Raw genomic sequence first — 23403 nt, 5'->3', positions numbered from 1 at the left:
AAATGGTATTCCTTTCGACCCATCTATTTACCGCTCTATGATTGGTTCACTGATTTATCTTTGTGCATCTAGACCAGACATCATGTTTAGTGTATGCATGTGTGCTAGATTCCAAGCTTCCCCTAGGGAAAGCCATCATAAGGCAGTTAAGCACATTCTTAGATACCTTGTTCACACCCAAAAGTTGGGTCTATGGTACCCCAAGGATGCTAAGTTTGATCTCATTGGTACACGGATGCGGATTGGGCTGGTGACAAAGTGGATCGTAAGTCCACCTCCGGCGCATGTCAGTTTCTTGGACGCTCCTTGGTAAGTTGGTCCTCGAAGAAACAAATTGTGTTGCCCTCTCCACCACAGAAGCTAAATACATTGCAACCGCCAGTTGTGCCACTCAATTTCTATGGATGAGGCAAACTTTGAAGGATTACGGTATCACCTATAGACATGTGCCTCTTATATGTGATAATGTAAGTGCCATCAATATTACCGAGAACCCCAAAGATCATACATGCACCAAGCATATTGATATTAGGTATCACTTCTTGAGAGATCATGTGGAGAAGGGTGATATTGACATTGCTCATGTTGGCACAGATATGCAACTTGCAGATATTTTCACCAAGCCATTGGACGAAGCAAGGTTTTGTCAACTAAGGCGTGAACTTGGTATCTTGGAGCTTGACAATATTATGTGAAATATAGTACCCATTCATGCATGAACTTAATGTCTTGTCTTGATGTAGGCATATATTTAGGGGGAGACATTCAATTCATGAGTATTCTCACCCTACATAATGCATAAATAGAACAAACACTCTCAAAGTTATCATGGCTCAAACTATGGTGCTTTAACATGATGGAGTCGAGAATATGTGCCCAAAGTCTACATCTTTGCGGTACTATGTTCCATATGCTCAAACATGGTGACCTCGGTCACCGCTTGTGCATTGCTTATGTGGACCTTTCGTTGCTTATTTTGGTTGGGTTGTTATTACATCTTAGTGTGGCCTTAGATTACTTAGGTTTTCACCCCTATAATTCTCTCAAAACTCCTTGGCGGAGTCTATATCAAATCATATTTGTTGGCCCCTTCCAAATCTCTCCCTCCTGCCTGGTCTTGTTGTCCAGTGGCCGGACATCCGGCTCCTCAGCCGGACATCCGGGCCCTGGAGCAAATTCTTCTGTTGCTCTAACTGCAATCATGCACGTTCAGTGGCCAGACATCCGGGCCCTGAACCTCTTGCTCCTTGACCCCCACACGCCGGATATCCGGGCTTATCCCCGGATGTCTGGCCCGTTGGCCCTTGTTTCTCTGATCTCTGACCTCCGCTCGCCGAATATCCAGTCCAGGCCCCGGATGTCCGGCCCGTAGCCCACAGCTACATATAACAGGGGCGAGGCTTGGGATTTGGGGGCAGTTCCTCCCGTTCATATCCCCATCTCACCACATAGCCGCTGCCACCGGGTCGTGCTCCGGTGCTGCCCCAGCTCTCTCCTCCGACCTCCGGCCCCGATCTCCTACCCACAGATTATCCTCCTCCCGATCTACGGTTCTATCCAATCCATTTCTTGGGTTGTGGTGTGAATCTCTCGGGAGGGACCGGTGTACTGTGGGATTCACCACCGGAGTTCTTCATGGCACGTACCAAGAACTGCGGCCCCCAGCGCCCCGAGCCTTCTTCTCGGGGTATGGATGCTATCTCTCTTGCATCTTTCTCTTGTTGTGACCAAATTATATTAGGGTTTCATTTTCTCTCATGTATATCTTGGCATATCTCTCTCTCTAGAGTTTTGGTATCTATTCCCTAAGCTTAATCATCTCTCTATGCACTCGGCTAATCAACTTAATCATGGGAATGCCAAATTTTTGATCTACCACTTGGACTTGTCCTATGGTCATGATCGAAAATGTTCATCTCGCTGTTTAATTTGCTTTATCCTTGTTCATACTCTTTGGCTCCTTCTCATGGGGACCTATTATTATCGGTTTTTAGTCGCTCGCCGGCAAGGCTCGACTGACTCCGATGAACATGCTCAGCCTAAGAATAAGAAGACCACCACCAAGGTGAAGAAGCAGGCACCATCCACAAGTCCGTCAGCCTTAGATACGAATGATGAGGACTATGTTGGGGAGGAAGAGGATGACTTTGCTCCAAGACATTCTATCGGCCAGTCCAAGCCTGGCACTAGGAGGGCACCGGTGCCTCAAGTCTGTGGTTCTGCAATGCCTGTTGTCCATGGTCATCGCATCTCCATGGAGCTTCCTGACAGTGGGGATTGCCCCATTCACAACTTCACAACTGTGGGGGCGGGTCAATATCTTGTGTTCCGTCGGGATGTCAATCAATATGAGATGGTGGCTGATGCCGAGGATCCTCGGTTCCATACTCGTATGCAGCAGGATCTCTATTCCAGTTTCGTCCATGGGCGAGGACTTGCTCGTCACAAATTCATGGATCTCAAATTCCAGCGTGACCATCCTGCCATGTTCCCTAATAACCCGGTCAAGATCATTGATGATATGACTCTAGGTCCTGCAATGACCTTCACATGTGATTGGAATGAAGCTGCCATTATTCAGTTCTACGCCACTTGTTTCTTTGGTCTGGACAACACTCTCACATGGCGGACTGATGACACTACACTGAGTATCACCTATGATTGGTTTGTTCAGATTTTGGGCTTCTCTGGCATTGGACATTGCATTCACAGTATGGATCCAGATTATAAGCCCAAAGGGATTGATGCTTGCTTGCCTCTTGTGAAGCCTCCCTCTCAGCTCACTGACGAGGAACATGGATATCCACTCAATGAAGTATCCATCTTTCGTGCTCCTTACTACATCCTCTATCAGTATGTGCTTCGCACCCTCTATCCTACGAAGGGATATCGCTCAAGAGCTCGCAACTACTATATTGATCTGATGGTATGTATGCATGATGCACCTACTGAGCCTCTTGACACCGCTCACTATATTTGGCATGAGATTCGTCTCGCCAGCTTCATTCAGACGCGTTAGTTCCCATGTGCTCCATTCATTCAGGCCATCATTAATCACACTGCTCCGTTTGAGGTTGTGAAGACCGTCGGGCATTCCATTTGGACGCTGCCTGTTCACATGCGCATGGCTGCTCCTGAACCGGCTGCTACACCTCGACCACCTAGGAAGACTACTAGTGGGTCTCGACCCACTGCTTCCTCCGTGCCCTCTTCCTCGTCTGCCCCTCAGGGACGTCTTGCCTCTTTCTTTGGCAAGGCTCAGTCTGCTATCATGAAGGAAATCACTTTCATCTGTCAGCGGAATCATGATGTTCAGAAGCGCCTCATCATCTCCAAGAATCATCTCAAGCAGCGCCTCCGTGACCGTGGGAGTCCCGTGAGCGATGATGATCCTCTTCACGTGGCTCCGTCCTCGTCCACCTTCGGATTCCCATCTCATGTCGAGTATCCCGAGTTCTTTGATGATGATGATGACATCTACCAGGAGTGATAGAGTCCAATTAGTTCTTCGCCCTTTTTACTTGTTGCTATAAAAGGGGGAGAAGTAGTATCTTAGTACCTTAGGTCATGCTATGTTATGTTGACTATTTGTGTTAACTACTATTTGAACTTATTATGTTGCTACCTATGGTACCTGATCATGTGAGACTATGATATTATCTTGTGGCTATGAAATGTTTTTAAGTCCATATGTTATTGTGGTTTCATATGTGCTTGTCTCTCACATTTACATCTCTTTGAGCTACATATGCTACCATATGAAGATTGTGTTGTACATCCTAACATATTCATCCCATGCACACATTGAGGGGGGGGGGGCTAAAAGCAAATAGAAACATAAACTTATTCTGTACTTTTGCTCTCATGATTGTCAATGCTATGATTATTTATTGCATCTATGATACTACATGTATGGTTGTCATCAACAAACAAAAAGGGGGAGATTGAAAGAGCAATCATGCCCTTACATCATGTTTTGATGTTGATGACAATATACATGTAGGGGACTAACAATGGTTGTCAAGTAAATCTCAGGTGTTAGCCCCCGGTTCATCGAAGTGTGTGGATCAAGAACATACAAAGTGATTTTAGTCAAGGATGAAGCATAAAAATTGATTTCATATTTGTTTTCTTGAGTATAGGATCCCGAACTATTAAGAGGGGATTAATAGGGTTAGTTAAAGGCTTGCTCTTGCCACAAACCTCCTTGCCATATATGCGCATGCTAAACCTTCATGTTTTCTGTCTCTAGGCTGCCGGATGTCCGGGATTCAAGTCGGATGTCCGGGCCTCACGCCGAATATCCGGCCTACTCGCTGGATATCCGGGCCTAACCATCCAGAAAGCACTTTTGTGTTGTGCTGCTTGCCGGATGTCCGGCCCTCTACACCGGATGTCCGGGCTCCCAGTGCACCCTAGATTTCCGAGCTTCCCTACCGGATGTCCGGGATGAGCTATACAGAGGCTGTTTTTTGATTCAGTAAAATTGCCGGATGTCCGGGCGTGTGCCGGATGTCCGGGGTTTCCTGACTTGCTGGATGTCCGGGTTTGGGCCCGGATGTCCGGCCCCTCTGGTTTTTGCTCTGTTTTTGCCTTGTTCTTCGAGTGGCTCGTCAGGCCGGATGTCCAGTCCCTAGCCTGGATGTCCGTCCTGCCCGTTCATTTGCACTACAACGGCCATATTTGTGCTCACACTATATATAGCCCCTCTTCCCCACAGGAGAGGGTTGACCATTCACTTTAAACAAACCCTAGAACACATTTCACTCTCTCTCTCTCACTCACCCCTCCACACCAAATCTTAGATCCCCAAGGGATTCGAGAGCATTTGAGAGGAGTTATCTGATCAAGTGATAGATCCACTCCTTCCCCTTCTTTGCACCAAAGGAATTCGTGATTTGAGCAAGTCTTGAGCTTTTCCCCATCGTTCTTGTTACTCTTGGAGGTTGGAGACTCCTAGGCCGTAGGAGTCTTTCGGAGAGGAATCGACCCTTGTGATTACCCCCGGAAAAGTTTGTGAGGGTTCGGAGACCACCCCAAGGTCTACCACTAGTGGTTGAGAAACGCCTCTGTGGTGTTGTCTCAAAGGGAGAATAGGGTGAGCCTTTGTGGCGTTGGTGTGCCTTCGTGGTAACATCCACCTCTCTAACGGTGGCGTAGCTTCCTTCCAAGGAAGTGAACATCGGCATACATCCTCATCTCCCGGAGTTGCGGTTATCCCTAACCCTAACTCTCAACTTGTGGTTGCTTGTCTCTTAGCTCTTACTCATTTCATATTGTGCTTGCTTACTTACATACTTGTGTTACTTGTTTATCTTGCTTAGCCCTTAGCACCACACTTGCAATTGTTAGGCTCACTTTCATATTCCTCATTATTTCCTAAAATTGCTAAGTAATAATTAAAATTTGTAATTGTACCTATTCACCCTCCCCCCCCCCCTCTAGGTCCATCTTGATACTTTTCAATGATGAGGATAGGACCCTCTCCTGGATGACCAATGGACGACGCTTGTCTGCTTCTCGGCCGAACTTTATGGCCTTGTTGTCGTATGAGGATAAGGGCGCCCAAACCCCAATTCGGTTTCACCCTCGCTGAGAGGCCGCTGCTACTCACAAGGAGGCTCTGTGGCAGTTTTCCACTAGGAAGGTTTCTGATACTGGACATGTCTCCTATGAGCTTTGGCCGTTTCTGGATATCATGCATAGGATCTTCAGGAACACTTTGTTCCCTCGTATTGTCAATCAGGACATGGTGCATTCCTATCTGGTGGATCTTCTTCTCTTTTGCCAGAAGGAGAAGGGTTCTCGGGAATACCTGGACGTGCCTCATGTCATGTGGTCAGAGCTCCGGTGTGCGATCTTGGAGTGCAAATGCATCATATATGGCCCTTACCTGATGCAGCTCATTGAGGAGACATGGGCATCTACGTTTCCGGATGAGGAGCTTCTCACTGGAGACCTAGTGTCTCATGATGTTGTTCAGTTGCGGCAGAAGGAGAAGCGGGGAACAAAAACTCCTACCCCACAAGTGCAGTCTGAGGATGATGAGGATGATGAGCCTGACTATGAGCCGTCGGAGGAGCCATCTTGGGCTAAGAAGCTCAAGCAGAAGATGAAGAAGCTCTTTTGTCTGCAGGCCAAGGGTCAGTATAAGGCCCATGTTGCTGCAAAGAAGGCCCGTTGTCATGACAAGGCCATTATGAGGCAGGTTGGCCTCACCGTGTCTGATGGCTCTGAGGAGAGGATCACTAATGAGGAGGCTTGGGTTCATGTGCACTACCCGTGGATTGATTTAGATGATGGTACTGCAGGCCCTTCAGCTGCTGCCGCGGAGTCTGGCGAGGAGGAGGAACATGATTGGTGATGTTCTGTAGTATTGCTACCACCGTCGTGTTTAGGTGTCCTCTCTACCCTTTTGGTGTCTCGATGCCAAAGGGGGAGAGGGTGTAGAGATTTGCGTGTGTCATCAGTTGAGCGTGTTTCTCCATTGCAGTTGGCTTTCGCTCGAACTCGTTTGCTTTGGTTTGTGTTCGTCATGTGTGTTCGAGACCATATGGTGTGAGACATATGAGCTATCCTATCCTTATCTATCTATGTCTAGTACTTTATGTCAGTTATAACTTGTGAGATATATCTTGTCTATGTTCTTATTCATATGCTCACATAGTATCACTTGCTTGCTTTCTTCTTACTATCCTTGCAAGTATGGTTTGGTCTATAAAACATAGGGGGAGTGTGGATCCTACATGTGTGCATTTTGCATTCCAAAAGCATATCGAAAATAGTGCACATATCTAGGGGAGCATGTCTATATTTTGTAGATTATGGGGTTGCACACCTCTTTTGCCTTATCCTTTGTGCAAATCCTATGTTTTCACCAATCCACCAAAAAGGGGGAGATTGTTAGGGCATATTTCTCCCTAAGTGGTTTTGGTGATTGATGACAACATGTTTACGGACTAATCGTGTGCATTGAGCCTTTCAGACTATCAAGCATATGGCACAAGACGATTCGTTGCCCTTAGAGTTTCAAGAGAAGACGGTTTTCTTTCTCGCGGTTCTTTTCTAGTGGACTTGAGTCGTAGGGAAAACGTACTATCAAGAAGGGGTCCGTATTGGAAAGGTTTGGGTAGAATCAACACGTACACACTCATATTGCACCCATCAACCACTTCCGTTTCTTTGGAGTTGTCCTCCGTGTTGCATCGGAGGAGGGGAGAAGAGCCACAATGGTAGTACCGCTGTGACCACCGCTCGCACTACCGCTCGTGGCCGGGGATCTCGATTTTTTGTGTCGGTATCTACGGTGGCTCCTCTGGGTTACTGTTGTGCCTCTCTTTTGTCCCTAGAAGATGGACGGATGTAGCAGCGGTAGTTTGGGCGGTAGTACCTCCCCTACTACCACGGATACCACCGCCCGGCCCTCTGCTTTTCCCTTGTTCTTCTTTATTCCTTGCATCATGTATATGTGCGGTAGTACCGCTCGTAGAATGGTAGTACCGCTCCTGGAGCGGTAGTACCGCTCGTCTGTGGGCTGTGAGATGGATAACGGTTGGATTTGTTCCCCCCACTATAAAAGGGGGTCTTCTTCCCCAAGAAGACTTCACCTCTTCCCCCCAAGCTTCATTGTTGCTCCAAAGCTCATTTTCGCCCAATCTCTCTCCCTAGCCAATCAAACTTGTTGATTTTTTTAGGGATTGGTTAAGAAGGCCTGGATCTACACTTCCACTAAGAGAAATTTGATTTTCCCCACTAATCCCTTGCGGATCTTATTACTCTTGGGTGTTTGAGCATCCTAGACGGTTGAGGTCACCTCGGAGCCACATTCCATTGTGGTGAAGCTCCGTGGTATAGTTGGGAGCCTCCAATCAAGTTGTGGAGATAGCCTCAACCTTGTCTGTAAAGGTTCGGTCGCTGCCTTCAAGGGAACCACTAGTGGAATCACGACATCTCGCATTGTGTGAGGGCGTGAGGAGAATACGGTGGCGCTAGTGGCTTCTTGGGGAGCATTGTGCCTCCACACCGCTCCAACGGAGACGTACTTCCCCCAAAGGGAAGGAATTTCGGTAACACATCCTTGTCTCCACAGGCTCCACTTGTGGTTATCTTTCCCTTTACTTTGTGCAAGATATTATTGTGTTGTATCATTTGCTTGCACTTGTTGTTGTTGTTAACATCATATAGGTTGCTCACCTAGTTGCACATCTAGACAACCTATATGTTGCTAAACCTAATTTATTAAGAAAAGTTAAAAATTGGTAGTTGCATATTCACCCCCGCCCCCTCTAGTCAACCATATCGATCCTTTCAACAAGGAACACACACGGAGAAAAGTTAAAAATTGGTAAACCTAATTGCACATCTAGACAACCTAGACAACCTATTTGTTGCTAAACCTAATTTATTAAGAAAAGTTAAAACTGGTAGTTGCCTATTCACCCCCCCCCCCTCTAGTCAACCATATCGATCCTTATCTATCTATGTCTAGTACTTTATGTTAGTTATAACTTGTGAGATATATCTTGTATATGCTCTTATTCATATGCTCACATAGTATCACTTTCTTGCTTTCTTCTTACTATCCTTGCAAGTATGGTTTGGTCTATAAAATATAGGAGGAGTGTGGATCCTACATGTGTGCATTTTGCATTCCAAAAGCATATCAAAAATAGTGCACATATCTAGGGGGGCCTATCTATATTTTGTAGATTATGGGGTTGCACACCTCTTTTGCCTTATCCTTTGTGCAAATCCTATGTTGTCACCAATCCACCAAAAAGGAGGAGATTGTTAGGACATATTTCTCCCTAAGTGGTTTTGGTGATTGATGACAACATGTTTACGGACTAATCGTGTGCATTGAGCCTTTCAGACTATCAAGCATATGGCATAAGATGATTCATTGCCCTCAGAGTTTCAAGAGAAGACGGTTTTCTTTCTCGCGGTTCTTTTTTGGTGGACTTAAGTCGTAGGGAAAACGTACTATCAAGAAGGGGCCCGTAACGAAAAGGTTTGGGTAGAATCAACACGTACACACTCATATTGCACCCATCAACCACTTCTGTTTCTTTGGAGTTGTCCTCCGTGTTGCATCGAAGGATGGGAGAAGAGCCACAACGGTAGTACCCCTGGCCACAACGGTAGTACCGCCTATAGGCGGTAGTACCGCTGTGACCACCGCTCGCACTACCGCTCGTGGCCGGGGATCTCGATTTTTTGTGTCGGGATCTACGGTGGTTCCTCTGGGTTACTGCTGTGCCTCTTGTTTGTCCCCAGGAGATGGACGGGTGTAGCAACGGTAGTTTGGGCGGTAGTACCGGCCCTAACACCGCGGCTACCACCGCCCGGCCCTCTGCTTTTCCCTTGTTCTTCTTTATTCCTTGCATCATGTATATGTGCGGTAGTACCGCTCATGCGAGCGGTAGTACCACTCGTAGAATGGTAGTACCGCTCGTCTGCGGGCTGTGAGATGGATAACAGTTGGATTTGTTCCCCCCACTATAAAAGGGGGTCTTCTTCCCAAGAAGACTTCACCTCTTTCCCCCCAAGCTTCATTGTTGCTCCAAAGCTCATTTTCGCCCGATCTCTCTCCCTAGCCAATCAAACTTATTATTTTTTTAGGGATTGGTTAAGAAGGCCCGGATCTACACTTCCACCAAGAGAAATTTGATTTTCCCCACTAATCCCTTGCGGATCTTGTTACTCTTGGGTGTTTGAGCATCCTAGACGGTTGAGATCACCTCGAAGCCACATTCCATTGCGGTGAAGCTCCGTGGTATCATTGGGAGCCTCCAATCAAGTTGTGGAGATAGCCCCAACCTTGTTTGTAAAGGTTTGGTTGCCGCCTTCAAGGGCACCGCTAGTGAAATCACGACATCTCGCATTGTGTGATGGCGTGGGGAGAATACAGTGGCCGTAGTGGCTTCTTGGGGAGCATTGTGCCTCCACACCGCTTCAACAGAGACGTACTTCCCCCAAAGGGAAGGAATTTCGGTAACACATCCTCGTCTCCACAGACTCCACTTGTGGTTATCTTTTCCCTTTACTTTGTGCAAGATATTATTGTGTTGTATCATTTGCTTGCACTTGTTGTTGTTGTTGTTGTTAACATCATATATGTTGCTCACCTAGTTGCACAACTAAACAACCTATTTGTTGCTAAACCTAATTTATTAAGAAAAGTTAAAAATTGATAGTTGCCTATTCACCCCTCCTCCCCCTCACCCCTCTAGTTAACCATATCGATCATTTCAACAAGGAACACACACGGAGAACCGAGTAAGTGAGCGATAGAGGGGAACGAGGGACGTCTCCTGTGTGTACCGATTCAATTTTACACGACCGCGTCTAAAGGCGTCTTCACGTCAGTAAGTAGCGGGTCCTACATGTCGAAAATAGCCTCACGCGCTAATTTACCGATTAGTGGTTTATGCAAAAAGTAGACGTGGTGTTCTTTTACCAAAATCTTAAAAAATTGTGTTTTGTGCTACCCACAGTTTTGAAAGAGTGTGAAAAATGTGGACAGTAGATTCGTTAACTCTTCGACCAGATGTGCGCACTGGCACATACAGTGGTTTCATTCAATGACAACGGCCGCGTTGCGACTGCGACTGCCAAGAGCTCCGGCCACCGCCACTCTCACCGTGGTGCCCCGTCAGTACGCACTCCCGGAGGAGGAGCCCCCGCCGCGCCGCCCCAACACGGCCCACCACAATGCGCAGCTCACGTCGTACGGCCGCCGCGGCCGCCTCCGCGACGCCCAGCAGCTGTTCGACCAAATGCCCCGCCGGGACGTCATCTCCTGGACCGCTCTCCTCACCGCCTACGCCGACAACGGCGACCTCGCCTCGGCGCGCCTCGTCTTCGACGACATGCCCCGCCGCAACGCCCCCTCCTGGAACGCCCTGCTCTCCGTCTACCTCCGCGCGGGGCAACCAGCCGCCGCGCACGCGCTCTTCTCCAAGATGCCGGTCAGGAACGCGGTGTCCTATGGCGCCATGATCACGGGGCTCACCAGGGCAGGGATGCTTCGTGAGGCTGAGGCTGTGTATGCGGAGATGCCACGGCAGTGGCGTGACCCAGTAGGGTCAAATGCGTTGATGGCCGGGTACTTGAGGGCTGGGAAGCTTGGCATGGTGTTGAGGGTGTTTGACGGAATGGCGGTGAGGGATGTCATATCCTGGAGCGCGGTCGTCGATGGGCTCTGCAAACACGGAAGCGTGTCGGAGGCGAGGAAGGTGTTTGAGACCATGCCAGAGCGGAATGTGGTCTCGTGGACCTCGATGATTCGTGGATATGTGAAACTTAGGATGTACACAGATGCTCTGTTGCTGTTCCTGGACATGAGAAGGGCAGGTGTTCAGGTTAATACAACGACACTCTCAGTTGTGCTAGATGCTTGTGCTGAGGCTTGCCTTGCCAGAGAAGGAGTTCAGATTCACAGTTTGATTGTAGCAATGGGTTTTGAAATGGATGTTTTCTTGGATGATTCAATAATCATCTTGTATTCCCGATTTGGTTGGATGGTTGATGCTAGAAGGGCATTTGCTTGCATGAAGTGGAAAGACATAGTATCATGGAACTCGTTGATCACAGGCTATGTCCAGCATAACTTGGTTGAAGAAGCACATGTCCTGTTCAAGTTAATGCCTGAGAAGGATGCTGTTTCTTGGACATCGATGGTTGTTGGATTCGCTAACAGGGGTTGGATGAGGGAGTCTGTTGACCTGTTTGAGCAAATGCCAGGAAAAGATGAGGTTGCTTGGACTGCAGTCATTTCTAGTCTTGCTACAAATGGAGACTATTTAAGTGCAGTGCGGTGGTTTTGTCGCATGGCACGAGAAGGGTGCAAACCTAATACAGTAGCTTTTAGTTGTCTACTTAGTGCTTTGACTAGCTTGACAACGTTGAATCAGGGAATGCAAGCTCATGCATATGCAATCAACATGGGATGGGTATTTGACTCTTCTGTTCACACTTCTCTGGTATCAATGTACGCAAAATGCGGAAGGTTGGCTGAGGCTTATCGCGTTTTCTCAGCCATTAGCAGTCCAAGTCTTATTGCTACTAATTCTATGATTACAGCATTTGCTCAACATAATTTTGCTGAAGATGCATTCAAGCTTTTTACCAAAATGCAAATTGATGGCCACAAGCCTAACCATGCGACATTCGTGGGAATTCTGACTGGCTGTGCACGTGCTGGTCTGGTTCAAGAAGGTTACAACTACTTTAAGTCAATGAGATCAGTCTATGGCATTGAACCAAACCCTGACCATTATACATGTATGGTTGATCTTTTAGGTCGTGCTGGCCTCCTTGCGGAAGCACTGGAAATGATTAACTCGATGCCCCAGAATGATCATTCTGATGCATGGGCAGCTTTGCTCAGTGCTAGTAGTCTCCATTCTAATCTTGCTTATGCAAAAATAGCAGCGCAGAAGCTTCTTGAGTTGGATCCTTATGACGCAGCAGCTTATACCGTCCTGTCAAATATGCTCTCATCTGCGGGGATGAAGGATGACGGAGACATGCTAAAAGTTCTACAGTTGTCCAACATGGCCAGTAAAACCCCTGGCTATAGCCTTATTATACAGGATAAGGCTGCAGAAAACAGAATACATAGTGAACACTTCTAGACTTGTAGTTCTAGATAACTGGCAAGCCAAAACCCAAAATAATAAAATTCGTACCACAACTGTTGTAATGCCGAGAGTTGATGTTGATTTTATTGATCATGTTGAGACAAGAAAATTGGTAGAGGATTTCAGAAAGAGCTCGCATGATCGTGTGCAGTCCCTGTTTTAATGCAATGGAAAAGTTGAGGATTCTATGCACACAACTACTCTGCTACAGAGAAGAGCCAAAGAACAAGGAACTCTTGGCCATGTTCTCAATTGATACAGGAGTATGTTCTGCACTGAGTGAAGCATAATGCTGATTCTAAGGAGACAACCATGGCCAAGGTAAGTTTAGTGTTTTGTTTCTTACTAGCACAAATGCCCGTGCGTTGCAACGGGAGAAACAAACTCAAGCCCCTCCCTGCGCCGACTTCTAATTCCTCATGCGTTGCAACAACCGTCACATTCACTTCACGTGGTTCAACATAAATCATGTCTTTACATATCATGTGGTGCATTTCCTTATTTATCGCACACAATAATGATTCTTAATGCAAATTATGTTAAGGTATGAGGCTCTTGACTGAACATAAGCTACACACACTTCACTGTCGCCAATGAGCTTGGGCATTTTTCAGGCAGTAAACTATGTCGTCATGTTCTTCGACCATGGCCATCGAATCATAGTACAAAAAGACAAACCGACGAGAGTAAAATTATTGTTGTAATCATCAAGTATAAAAGAGACAAAAATTAATATTCATGAAGTTCATTCCCATTAGTTGGAAATCAATCAATTGTTAACTTTACATTCACACTTCAGGCAAAAAACCTGACTTCCACACTGCTCTAAATAATTCATAATTCATATAAAATTATAAACATGGAGATTGAAAACTGATTTATATATAGCACAGGAAGTTGAAAACAACATTATCAAGAAGTGGAGTAACAACATTAGCGTGTGCCCATTTATTAATGGGCATCTCTCCCATTAGATAGAACACGAAATTTATTTCTTCTTCTAATTCCTTTCTTTCTGCCGAATTTATTTCCTCTTTTAATTTCAAATCTGAGTTCCCAACTGCTCGTAATAGCGGATTACTTCTTCTTTTAATTATTTTAAATCCGTGCCGAGTCTTCGCATGCACCGCGGAGTTCTTGTTCCAGCCTTCCCAATTTAATGAGAATGAACCCACCATGTCACCAGCCAATCAGAGCAGTCATGCATGCATCCATCATATATTTAGAGCTCACAATCAGTCCGCGCATCCCCGTCCTCCCTTTCCTTTTCTCGATTTGTTCCTTCATTCTCTTTGTTTTTTGGGCTCTCGAGGCTTGCTGCTAGGTAACTTGTAAACGTATATAAACTGATGAAACTTAGAGAAAAGGACCGAGGTGGGACTATTAGATAGTGAAACCAGATTTTGTAGCAAAAGCGTACATACTCGGTTGGTTGTCCAGCGCCGCACCTGCTGCTGCCCTATGCAGCTCGTTGCTGCTGTGCCCACCACCACACGCCACTCCCTGCACCCACTGCGGCACCCCTGCTTGCGCTGCAGCCTCCTAGCGTCCGCTGCCGCCGCTCCCTGCTAGCGCTGCTAGCTGCTTGCCGCGCATGGCCTTACCCCTGCTGGTGCGTGCTGTGCTAGCTGCTATTGCTTCTTCTTGCTGTGCTTCCGCCGCTGCTGCTTAGTACTTCTGCCGCTAGGTGCTGCTGCCGCTAGCTACCACTACCTCCTGCTGCTGGCTGCGGCTGCTTTGCTAGCTGCTGCCAGCGCCGTACCTCTGCCTGCTGCCGCGCCTAGCCGCCGCATCAAACGCCCAGCCACCGCCGCCTAGCGCCGCCGCGCCTGCCTTTGCCCGCCGGGCGCCGAGCCACTTCCGCCGGGGCCGCTGCTGGCCGGGGCCTCGCCCTGCTCTGCCATCCCCTGCGCTGGGCGCTGAGGCCGCCGACGCCTCCTGTGTCGTGCGTGCCGGCCAGTGGGAAGCCCAGTCGTGGCCACTGCAAAACGTGGCTGCTGGCCCATTAGAAATCTTAGCGAGAACCCGTGGCTAAGGCCGCCGCCTCCAAAAACCCTAGCTTTCTGCTTCCCACCGGCGCCGGCGCCAGCGCCGGTCCATCCCGTCTACGGTGGCCCTATGGCCATGGAGGCGGAGTGGATCTCGGCCCTTGCCGGTGGGAGGGCTCCGTTTTTAGATCTTTTTTCGAGCTTTGTTAGGGTTTGTGTCCTGCTCAGGAAGACGAGACGGTGGCAGCTCCCTGAAGATGGAATAAAGGTCTCCCCGCCTAGCCCCCGTTCCGGTGATGCGTCTTGCATCGTTGGTGGGCGTGTGGAGTTGTGTCTCCGGCGGATCTGCCTTTGGTGGATTTGCTTGGATCTGTTCGTCGTTCGTCTTCGTTCGTGTGTTTTCAGATTGGATCCTTTTGATCTACACTCTTCATCCGCGGCGGTTGCTATTCTGGTGCGTTGGTTCTACGGGGCCTTAGCACGACGACTTCCCGACTGTCTACTACAACAAGGTTTGCCCGGCTCCGGCGATGGAGGGGCGATGACAACGGCGCGCCTTCGGCTCGCTTCAGTGCTTGTAGTCGTCGCTAGGTGGTCTACGGATCTGGATGTAATTTTTATTATTTCTAGTGTTCGTTGTACTACCATGATTGAAGATGAATAGACTGAAAGTTTTTCCAGCAAAAAAAAAAGAGAAATCTTAGCGATGCGGGCCAAGGCAGAGGTCCAGCTGAGCAACCTACGATCAACAACGTACGGAAAATGAATCAGGTCGGACGGACGGACGAACATGCTATTAATACTACCTCGTTTACATTACGATTTTGTCTATACGAATCGTAAAAGCGTATTACGACTGGGTGGAAGCGTATTGTGACGGTGAACCCACGGAGTCAATCCGTGCTTTATTATTAGGGAAAGATTAATCTTTTCTTTCAGCAATATAAGTTTCTTACTCTTAAGATAGACTTACGGGGAGAAGGGGGAACAAGCACACATGGAACATTGCTGTACAGCAGGGAGTTAGATGTGGTATTTGAGAAGGAATAAGGATGTATTTCTCCATGTTATCTACAACAGATTTAGGATTTTTCTCTCTTTGTATATTATCAATGTGGTAGATGTTGGAGTAAGATTTGCACGCTAAATATATTATGCCTTCATAATGATAGACAGATGCAGAACACCTGTTATCAAAACTATAACCTAACTCCTAGATGGCGGTCCACCGTTTGTGCCTGATTCAATGAAAAAATGGTTTTGTAGAAATAGAATTTGTGCCGAGTGAGTTGCTGGATAGCAGTGGGGAAGAGCTATATATTTTGTGAATACATGATCTGTGGTCAGGTTTGATGGCCTTTATTTTATCCTGGTTCTTTTCTATATATCCCCAGGCATTTTTCAGTTTTTGCATCACTCCCTTAGTCATGTCAAGATCATGACATTTGTTATAAGATGTTAGGTGAGATGTTTAACCATACAGAACAGCACAAGAATCATGACCACTCTAATACTCTAACCAATTCGCTTCAACTTCATCACTTAAGTTTCTTTCATAAGCAAGCTTGACGGGATCCCATAAATAGAACAACATTTGCAATTTGGCTATAATTGCCATTAGCTTGTGACCTATGGATCCATTTCTTCTTTCCATCATCTTATGCTCATGCATCTTTGCTGCAGTGTCTTGGAAAAAACTCAATGGAATGAGGCTAAGGCTTCCACCGGGACCTCCAAGATGGCCAATCTTTGGGAACCTTCTCCAGTTGAGTCCTCTTCCCCACAAGGACTTTGCTCGATTTTGCACCAAGTATGGCCCCCTTGTCTATCTTCGTCTTGGAACCATTGATGCCATCACCACTGATGACCCTGAAGTCATCCGTGAAATACTTATCCGGCAAGACGAGGTCTTCGCTTCACGGCCTCGGACATTGGCTGCTGTCCACCTTGCCTATGGCTGTGGCGATGTGGCTCTTGCTCCACTGGGGCCAAACTGGAAGAGGATGAGGAGGGTTTGCATGGAGCACCTGCTTACCACCAGGCGGCTTGAATCTTTCGCTGCTCACCGAGCTGAGGAAGCTGAGCACCTCTGTGAGTTTGTATGGGCTAAATCCCAGTCAGGTAAGCCTGTGAATCTCAGAGAGGTTCTCGGGGCATTCTCGATGAACAACGTGACGAGAATGTTACTTGGAAAGCAGTACTTTGGGCTGCAGTCAGCAGGCCCTGGTGAAGCGATGGAGTTCATGCACATCACCCATGAGTTGTTCTTTCTGCTGGGCCTGATCTATCTTGGGGATTACTTGCCTGCCTGGAGGTGGCTTGATCCATATGGGTGCGAGAAGAAGATGAGAGAGGTTGAGAAGAAGGTGGATGATTTTCACCAGAAGATAATTGATGAGCACAGGAAGGCAAGGGATGTCAGGAAGAGTGGTGCATCCCTTGATGATGATGGTGATGATAGCAAAGAAGGCATGGACTTTGTTGATGTGCTGCTCTCCTTGCCTGGTGAGAATGGGAATGAGCACATGGATGATGTGGAGATCAAAGCCTTAATGCAGGTATCCTTACTGTTACAGACCCTCCAGTTCATTTTCTTTATGCTAGCTTGGTCTTTTAACCATGTTTTGTGCTCTGTCACCATTGCATGTGTTAGTCTTGAAATTGATTTGGCTTCATAGTTGTTGTGCAATTATATTTTTATTAAAGACCTGACCACCAAGAAGTTATTTTGTACTCCCCCCTTTTGAGAATTTGGTAAATAGAGTAGATGGTAAAAAGAGAGTAGGGAGTTCACTGTTTGATTTCACAGCAGAGTTTGTAATTTGCTCTTTTCCCCAGAAGTTTGGGTTTTGTTATAATAAGTACTAGTAGTTGTTCTCGCTTGTAATACTAAATAAACCACCATGTTATTTTGTTTGTAGATCATCTTCATTTAGGTTTGTACTGTAGATGTTTGGTATTACAAATGAACACTGCTGCTGCTGCTGTTAAAAGAGAAAGTGCATATGAACATGCATACATGATCATTCTGAATGTGTGTATACGCAGGACATGATCGCCGCTGCTACTGACACTTCATCAGTGACCAACGAGTGGGTGATGGCCGAGGTGATCAAGAACCCGCGCGTCCTCCGCAAGATCCAGGAGGAGCTCGACGCCGTCGTCGGCACCAGCCGCATGGTGGTGGAGGCGGACCTCCCCCACCTGACGTACCTCCGCTGCGTCGTCCGGGAGTCCTTCCGGATGCACCCGGCGGGGCCATTCCTGATCCCGCACGAGTCACTCAAGGCGACGACCATCATGGGCTACGACATCCCGGCGCAGACGAGGATCTTCATCAACACCCACGCGCTGGGCCGGAACCCGCGCATCTGGGACGACGTCGACGAGTTCCGCCCCGAGAGGCACCTCCCGGCGGACGGCGGGCGCGTGGAGATCAGCCACCTGCCGGACTTCAAGATCCTGCCCTTCAGCGCCGGCAAGCGCAAGTGCCCCGGGGCGCCGCTGGGCGTGATCCTGGTGCTCATGGCGCTCGCCAGGCTCTTCCACTGCTTCGACTGGTCCCCGCCCGACGGCCTCCGCCCCGAGGACATCGACACCGACGAGGTCTACGGGATGACCATGCCCAAGGCCAAGCCGCTCATCGCCGCCGCTCAACCGCGCCTGCCGCTGCAGATGTACGGCTCCTGTCCTAGCCATGGCATGCAGATGCAGTAAAACTCGAGCAAAACATGCAGGGATCTTATTACAAGAATGGTGAAAGAATACATACATACATACATACGTTGATACATATATACTCTGAGATATATCAACGTAGAACACGATGAATTGAATCATTTCCAGAGCATTACTTGTCTCCTCTCTGTTCTTGCGTTCATAGGTGTGCTAATCAATTAGATCCTGTTCATGCATGAACAGAGATAGTAGCTTTGTAGTACTAGATGCACGGGCGGAGCTAGATGCAGACTACGCCTGGGGCTATGCTATGTTGAGTGATAAAGTTCTATGATTTTCTATGCTTTGCATGAAGAAATTACAAAAGAAGTTGTTTTTAGGCCTGGGGCTATAGCCCTAGCTGCCCCAGGCCTGTCTCCGCCACTGACTAGATGGATGCATGGTGTACTCAACTATTGAGTAGATATATATGTGGGCATGTGGCGGGCAACCATGACAAAACGGTTGCTGCAGGCTAAGAAATAATCATCTTCTGTTGCAGAAGCTGTTGTGAGCTTCATCCATAGCATCATCTGCTGACATTTCTTTCTTTCTTTGGAAACGGATTTGCTGCCATATTGTTGTAACCATCTCGTCCATTCTTCGCATCGATCACTATGTACTCCCACGCCATAAAATGCACAAACCACTAGAGCTCCATGATCACGAGCTCCTGGTCTAGCGAGAAGGAGAAAACACGAGCAAGCGGTGGCTATAGAAAGATGAAGGGCAGCGGCTGCGATCTGCGGCGACGTGGACGCTAACCTGCACCCTTGAGTCAGGTACGTGACCAGCAAGGAGGCCGCGCCGCCCACCGAGTGCTGCGTAGGCGTGAGACACCTCAGGGCCTTGCCGACAGCTGCGGACGCATAGTAATTGCTGTATTTTGTGGTAGTGCAAACATATTTTTGTGCATGCCACATATATAAAATGTTTTGTACAACCTTCATAAAGAAATATAAGAGCATTTAGATCACTACATAAGGACTGAAATGAGCGAACAAACACACTAAAACATGTCTATACATCTGATTCACAAAAAGGTTAGAACATCTTATACTCCCTCCCATAATACAAGACGTTTTTGCGGAGGGAGTATTTGTGACTCAGGGATTTTTATTTTTTTGAGAATAGATGGGAGTGTTTTCCAACAACCCTTTCTACACACCTAAAGCCAAGGAGGCTAATTTTACCAAGAAGCCTACTTAAAACTTGAGTACATAAACAAGCAGACTCCGACCACCTGTTGTTAAAGAACTAGAGTAAAACCTAGCAAAATTTACTCACAACAACCTGGTTTCATATGAAATTAACTTATACGAAGTTGTGAGTATCTCATAAAGAACATCACAACTTGATGAACTTGGCGATGAAAAGTCCACTAGTTTGTGACGTCGCGGGATCGAACCGCAAGGTTTTCTGGATGCCACCGCTTCTGCAGGGCCAGCTATCAGCTGGATCGATCTTTAGCAGCTCTGCAGGTTGCAAAACCAACAACCCTTTTATAGAAGTGATAATCAACATATATATTAGATGAAGGCAGGTAGCAGGACGTTTGTACCTGCTGAAGGATGTTTTGAAAGGAATTGCTGAACCACATTCTCGTTTTGTGCAACAGTCAAGCTATTCCAAGACAAACTGTTAGTCATGCGACGGTATGAACTATAAATTGTACCGAAATTCTAAACACGGTAAAGGCTAGACTACTGAGACGCAATTGAGGATTAGATTTGCATGTGAAGAGATTACGCACCTGCAAGTACTATAGACAAGTGATCCACCTGTTTTCAATAATTTAAAACCATTTGTGAGAAGCCCTAACTGCATACGAAAGGAAGATCATCAAAATTCAGTAAACATCAAACATAAGATTCTCATGTAGCTAATTGTGGGGTTAGATTTAAGATATATAGATTGCTCGATGAAGTGCCATTCAAGCTAACATCAAGAACAGAAGTAGTACCTGAAGTTGAAGTAGGTTGCCAGTTCTTTCTACGTTGAGTACACGGCGGTCTAATGTTTTCCATCCCCAGAACTCAAACTTCTGAATGTGTTTTATCGATCCATCGTGAGTACACTCTGCATCCACTAGGACCTGCATGCATTTCATCCAAAGGAACAAAGGAGATGTTACAAGTAGCCGAATAAGTTGCAATAGAATATTCCAACCAGTAAAATAAGCTGTGTGTGTTCTATATAGAAGTGCTTCAGCACTCTTTCAGAAGATGAAAAGTGTTCCCTCAACAGAATGAGAGAAAGGTACACTTTTTAGAGCTAATTGACAGTCTGATTTGCAACTACATGTGGAGTCAGCTGAGATGGCTTAAGAAAAATCAATGGCACCAAAGTAGATCATGCATATTTCCACTTCTTCTTTTTACTAATCAAAGTCACAGAGTACTTGTGTAGTTCAGTAACGATAACATTAGCAGTTTACAAAATAACACAAGCAAAGGAATACCTTATCATACCCAGATGTACAGGCAGCAGCATCAGTTGATGGACGAAGAACATAACGTTTTTGCAATCCAACTAATCCTGAATCTTTGCCATAGTATATCAGTTCAGGTTCGGAAGTTGATGGTGGATGAGGTGAACCGGCTGCTTTTGCCTTTTTAGACTTCTGTCTGTCTTTCCATGATCTCTTTGAAGTCCATTCTGAGAATATGCTTCCATTATCCTCAATTCCAACAAAAGCTGTGACAAAGAGCATGAACTCAAGACAAGCTAAATCATACATACATACAGAAGAAGTAAAGCAAAAACGGGACTGGATTCTTCTGATGAATATACCTTCCATGCTCCCCAGATTGGAGTTCACAGGCAATATGGAAAATGAAGTCCCATCAGCAACAAAGAGTCGACTACGATCTCCAAGAGAATACTTCTGCAACATCGTACGACAGGCTGCAAGACGGTGCTTTGCAACATCAACACCAGTCAAAGAACCTGTGCTACCAAGCATATCTGCAAGCATGCAAAGCTTTGCACCTTGCATGTCATATAGATGAAAGGTTAGTATATCTCTGAATAAAAATCCAACAGATAGCAGAGGTCTAACACAAGCTACGGGATCCATAGCAAACTAAACAACATCATCATCACAAGTTTCTAAACAACATCATCACAAGGATGGGGAAATATGTGTTGAACTAACACTACTATATTGGACATGTCGGAGAATAAAATTCAACATATGAACCAAACTAGACACCGAACCGGTCCATCAAACCACAGGAATGTAAAACCCCACTCTCCTAGATGCAACATACCTGCCATACTTGAAACTGTATTTTTGTATGATATCTAAAGATCAACAATCAGGAAAGGCTTTCCATGTTTTTATGCCCTTGAGAAAACTAGGTCTTGCCATATTGGTGAATACATGTCGCCCACACAAATATTCGGTAGGGGTGCTCGTTTATGATTGTAGGGTAGACATTGTCTCTAAGAAAACATTGGTCCAGTGTGTACTTGAAGTATATTAAAAACAGTTACCTGGTGCAGCACAGAGGTCAAGAACATGGTCTCCTGGTTGAACATCGAGTGCTAAGATGGCAGCTCCAGAAGCTGCATCAATCCCATAGATCTGAAATGTTTTTAAAGATGCCTAGGTGAAGCAAAATGTCACGCACAGAAGAGTGCATGATAAGAACATGACAACACGGTACTTTTTACTGGGAAATTTCAGCTTCTCCTACAATTAACAACAAGTGTGTCACTTTGGCTTGATGAGAGAATCCGTTACAAATCAGGTGACAACCACAAAAGTGCCATGAGATTGAACAGCTTCAGTTTAACTTGTACCATGATAGCATCACCAAACTGTTACCGGCTCGAGGCATTTGGTCTCTTAATAAACAATAAAACATAATGTTATTCGATTGCTATCTAGGATAAATAAATTGCCTCAGAGAACACTTGACAAAAATCTAATAACATGCACACTAACATCATATAGCCGCATACAAGTAGACTAGGCTGAGCAACATGGGTCAGCTTCAAACCAATCATGACAAAAGTTTCTCCTCACCTTCCCTTGCTGATAAGCCATGGATCCAGCAATCTGAATTTCAGGCGGGATCGCATAGAAGTCCGGCAGCCACGACACCTTCATGAGATCACACTTGAGCTCGCTTTCGATCTCTGTCACCACCATGGGCTCCGTGCCTGGTTTTAACCTAGGGATTTCAGAAACAAGTCAGGCTACTCTCATTCGCACCCTTTCATGTGACGAATTGCCGGTGGATGGTAGCCTTGGCGAGTGTCAGTCAAGGCTTGCCTCACCTGATGTAGCGCGGGATGGTGTCCGCCTTGGAGTATAGCGCGGGGTCCAGGCCGTTCTCGCCGAGGAACTCGAGAAAGGCCGCCGGCAGCGGCAGCGACGCCGGCGGCTGCTCTTCTCTGCGGTCAGAGGGCGGAATTTCTGAAGAATCCATCGCTCTCCAGAGTAAAGACCCTGGACTCCTCCTCGGGTCCGAAGGGGTGCGAGGTCTCCGGCAGTGGTCGCGACGCCCACGATGGTGGCGGCGGCCTCCCGCCCAAAGCACGCAGAGGCGGCGGCGCCGGGGAGGACTGGACTCGGGGCGCAACACACGGTGTGGAACTTGGTTGATCTGGGCCCTATGTTTCAGATCAGACGCTCGCAAAGCACACTGGACTCAAACAAACCAGAGAGTCCGTTTCGCTGGTTTAGTCATGTATAAATTCGTTTGTCGAATGTCGCCGCACTGTCTCTTGATCAATAAAGCACGATATTTCTCAAAAAAGAAGAGACAAATCAGATTGCTTGAATTATCTTGAGCAGCACACACCAGAGGCAACGCAAACAATTCCTGCTGAGGAGAAACATATGGCCAAAATTTCTGCATGAACACATCATGTGTGCCTGGCGGGCAAGTACATCTCCACCAACTTCCCGCACAAGTAACACCACCACCACATAGGCCCTGTCTGGAGGCAAGAATTTCACCTGAACTTTACAGGGAACAGTTCAATTTCCTCGCGAGCCAAGAAATATATCCGCCTTCGAAACAGGATCTTAACAACTTCAT

General features: G+C 46.9%; 3 protein-coding genes across 4 annotated transcripts; 2 read left to right on the top strand and 1 right to left on the bottom strand.

Annotated features, from left to right (window-relative positions):
- Nucleotides 1-10564: 10564 nt before the first annotated feature.
- Nucleotides 10565-14878, top strand: LOC123147449 (pentatricopeptide repeat-containing protein At1g53600, mitochondrial-like). Its single transcript, XM_044566698.1, has one exon. The coding sequence runs from the start codon at nt 10584-10586 to the stop codon at nt 12636-12638; it is 2055 nt and encodes a 684-aa protein (XP_044422633.1). The 5' UTR covers nt 10565-10583; the 3' UTR covers nt 12639-14878.
- A 1259-nt stretch (nt 14879-16137) lies between these two features.
- Nucleotides 16138-18482, top strand: LOC123147446 (cytochrome P450 703A2). Its single transcript, XM_044566695.1, has 2 exons — nt 16138-17190; nt 17681-18482. Exons 1-2 carry the CDS (start codon nt 16264-16266, stop codon nt 18347-18349), a joined length of 1596 nt encoding a protein of 531 aa, XP_044422630.1. The 5' UTR covers nt 16138-16263; the 3' UTR covers nt 18350-18482.
- An 851-nt stretch (nt 18483-19333) lies between these two features.
- Nucleotides 19334-23199, bottom strand: LOC123147447 (rRNA (cytosine-C(5))-methyltransferase NOP2C). Of its 2 annotated transcripts, none has more exons than XR_006473205.1 (9): nt 22637-23199; nt 22383-22530; nt 21848-21938; nt 21143-21340; nt 20811-21046; nt 20313-20444; nt 20103-20130; nt 19911-19972; nt 19334-19824 (listed from the first exon to the last, which is right to left on the bottom strand). XR_006473205.1 is itself a non-coding variant. In XM_044566696.1 (9 exons), the coding sequence occupies exons 1-9, from the start codon at nt 22786-22788 to the stop codon at nt 19697-19699; spliced, it is 1215 nt and encodes a 404-aa protein (XP_044422631.1). In that variant the 5' UTR covers nt 22789-23182; the 3' UTR covers nt 19334-19696. The 2 variants fall into 2 exon arrangements, 1 of the variants encoding a protein (XP_044422631.1); XM_044566696.1 differs by having other exon boundaries at nt 20103-20170; nt 22637-23182.
- Nucleotides 23200-23403: the final 204 nt, after the last annotated feature.

The sequence above is a fragment of the Triticum aestivum genome, chromosome 7A (genome assembly GCF_018294505.1).
Source record: "Triticum aestivum cultivar Chinese Spring chromosome 7A, IWGSC CS RefSeq v2.1, whole genome shotgun sequence".
Lineage (NCBI taxonomy): Eukaryota > Viridiplantae > Streptophyta > Magnoliopsida > Poales > Poaceae > Triticum > Triticum aestivum.
The sequence above is the reverse complement of the archived record's forward strand: the minus strand, read 5'-3'. Positions and strand labels throughout refer to the sequence as shown.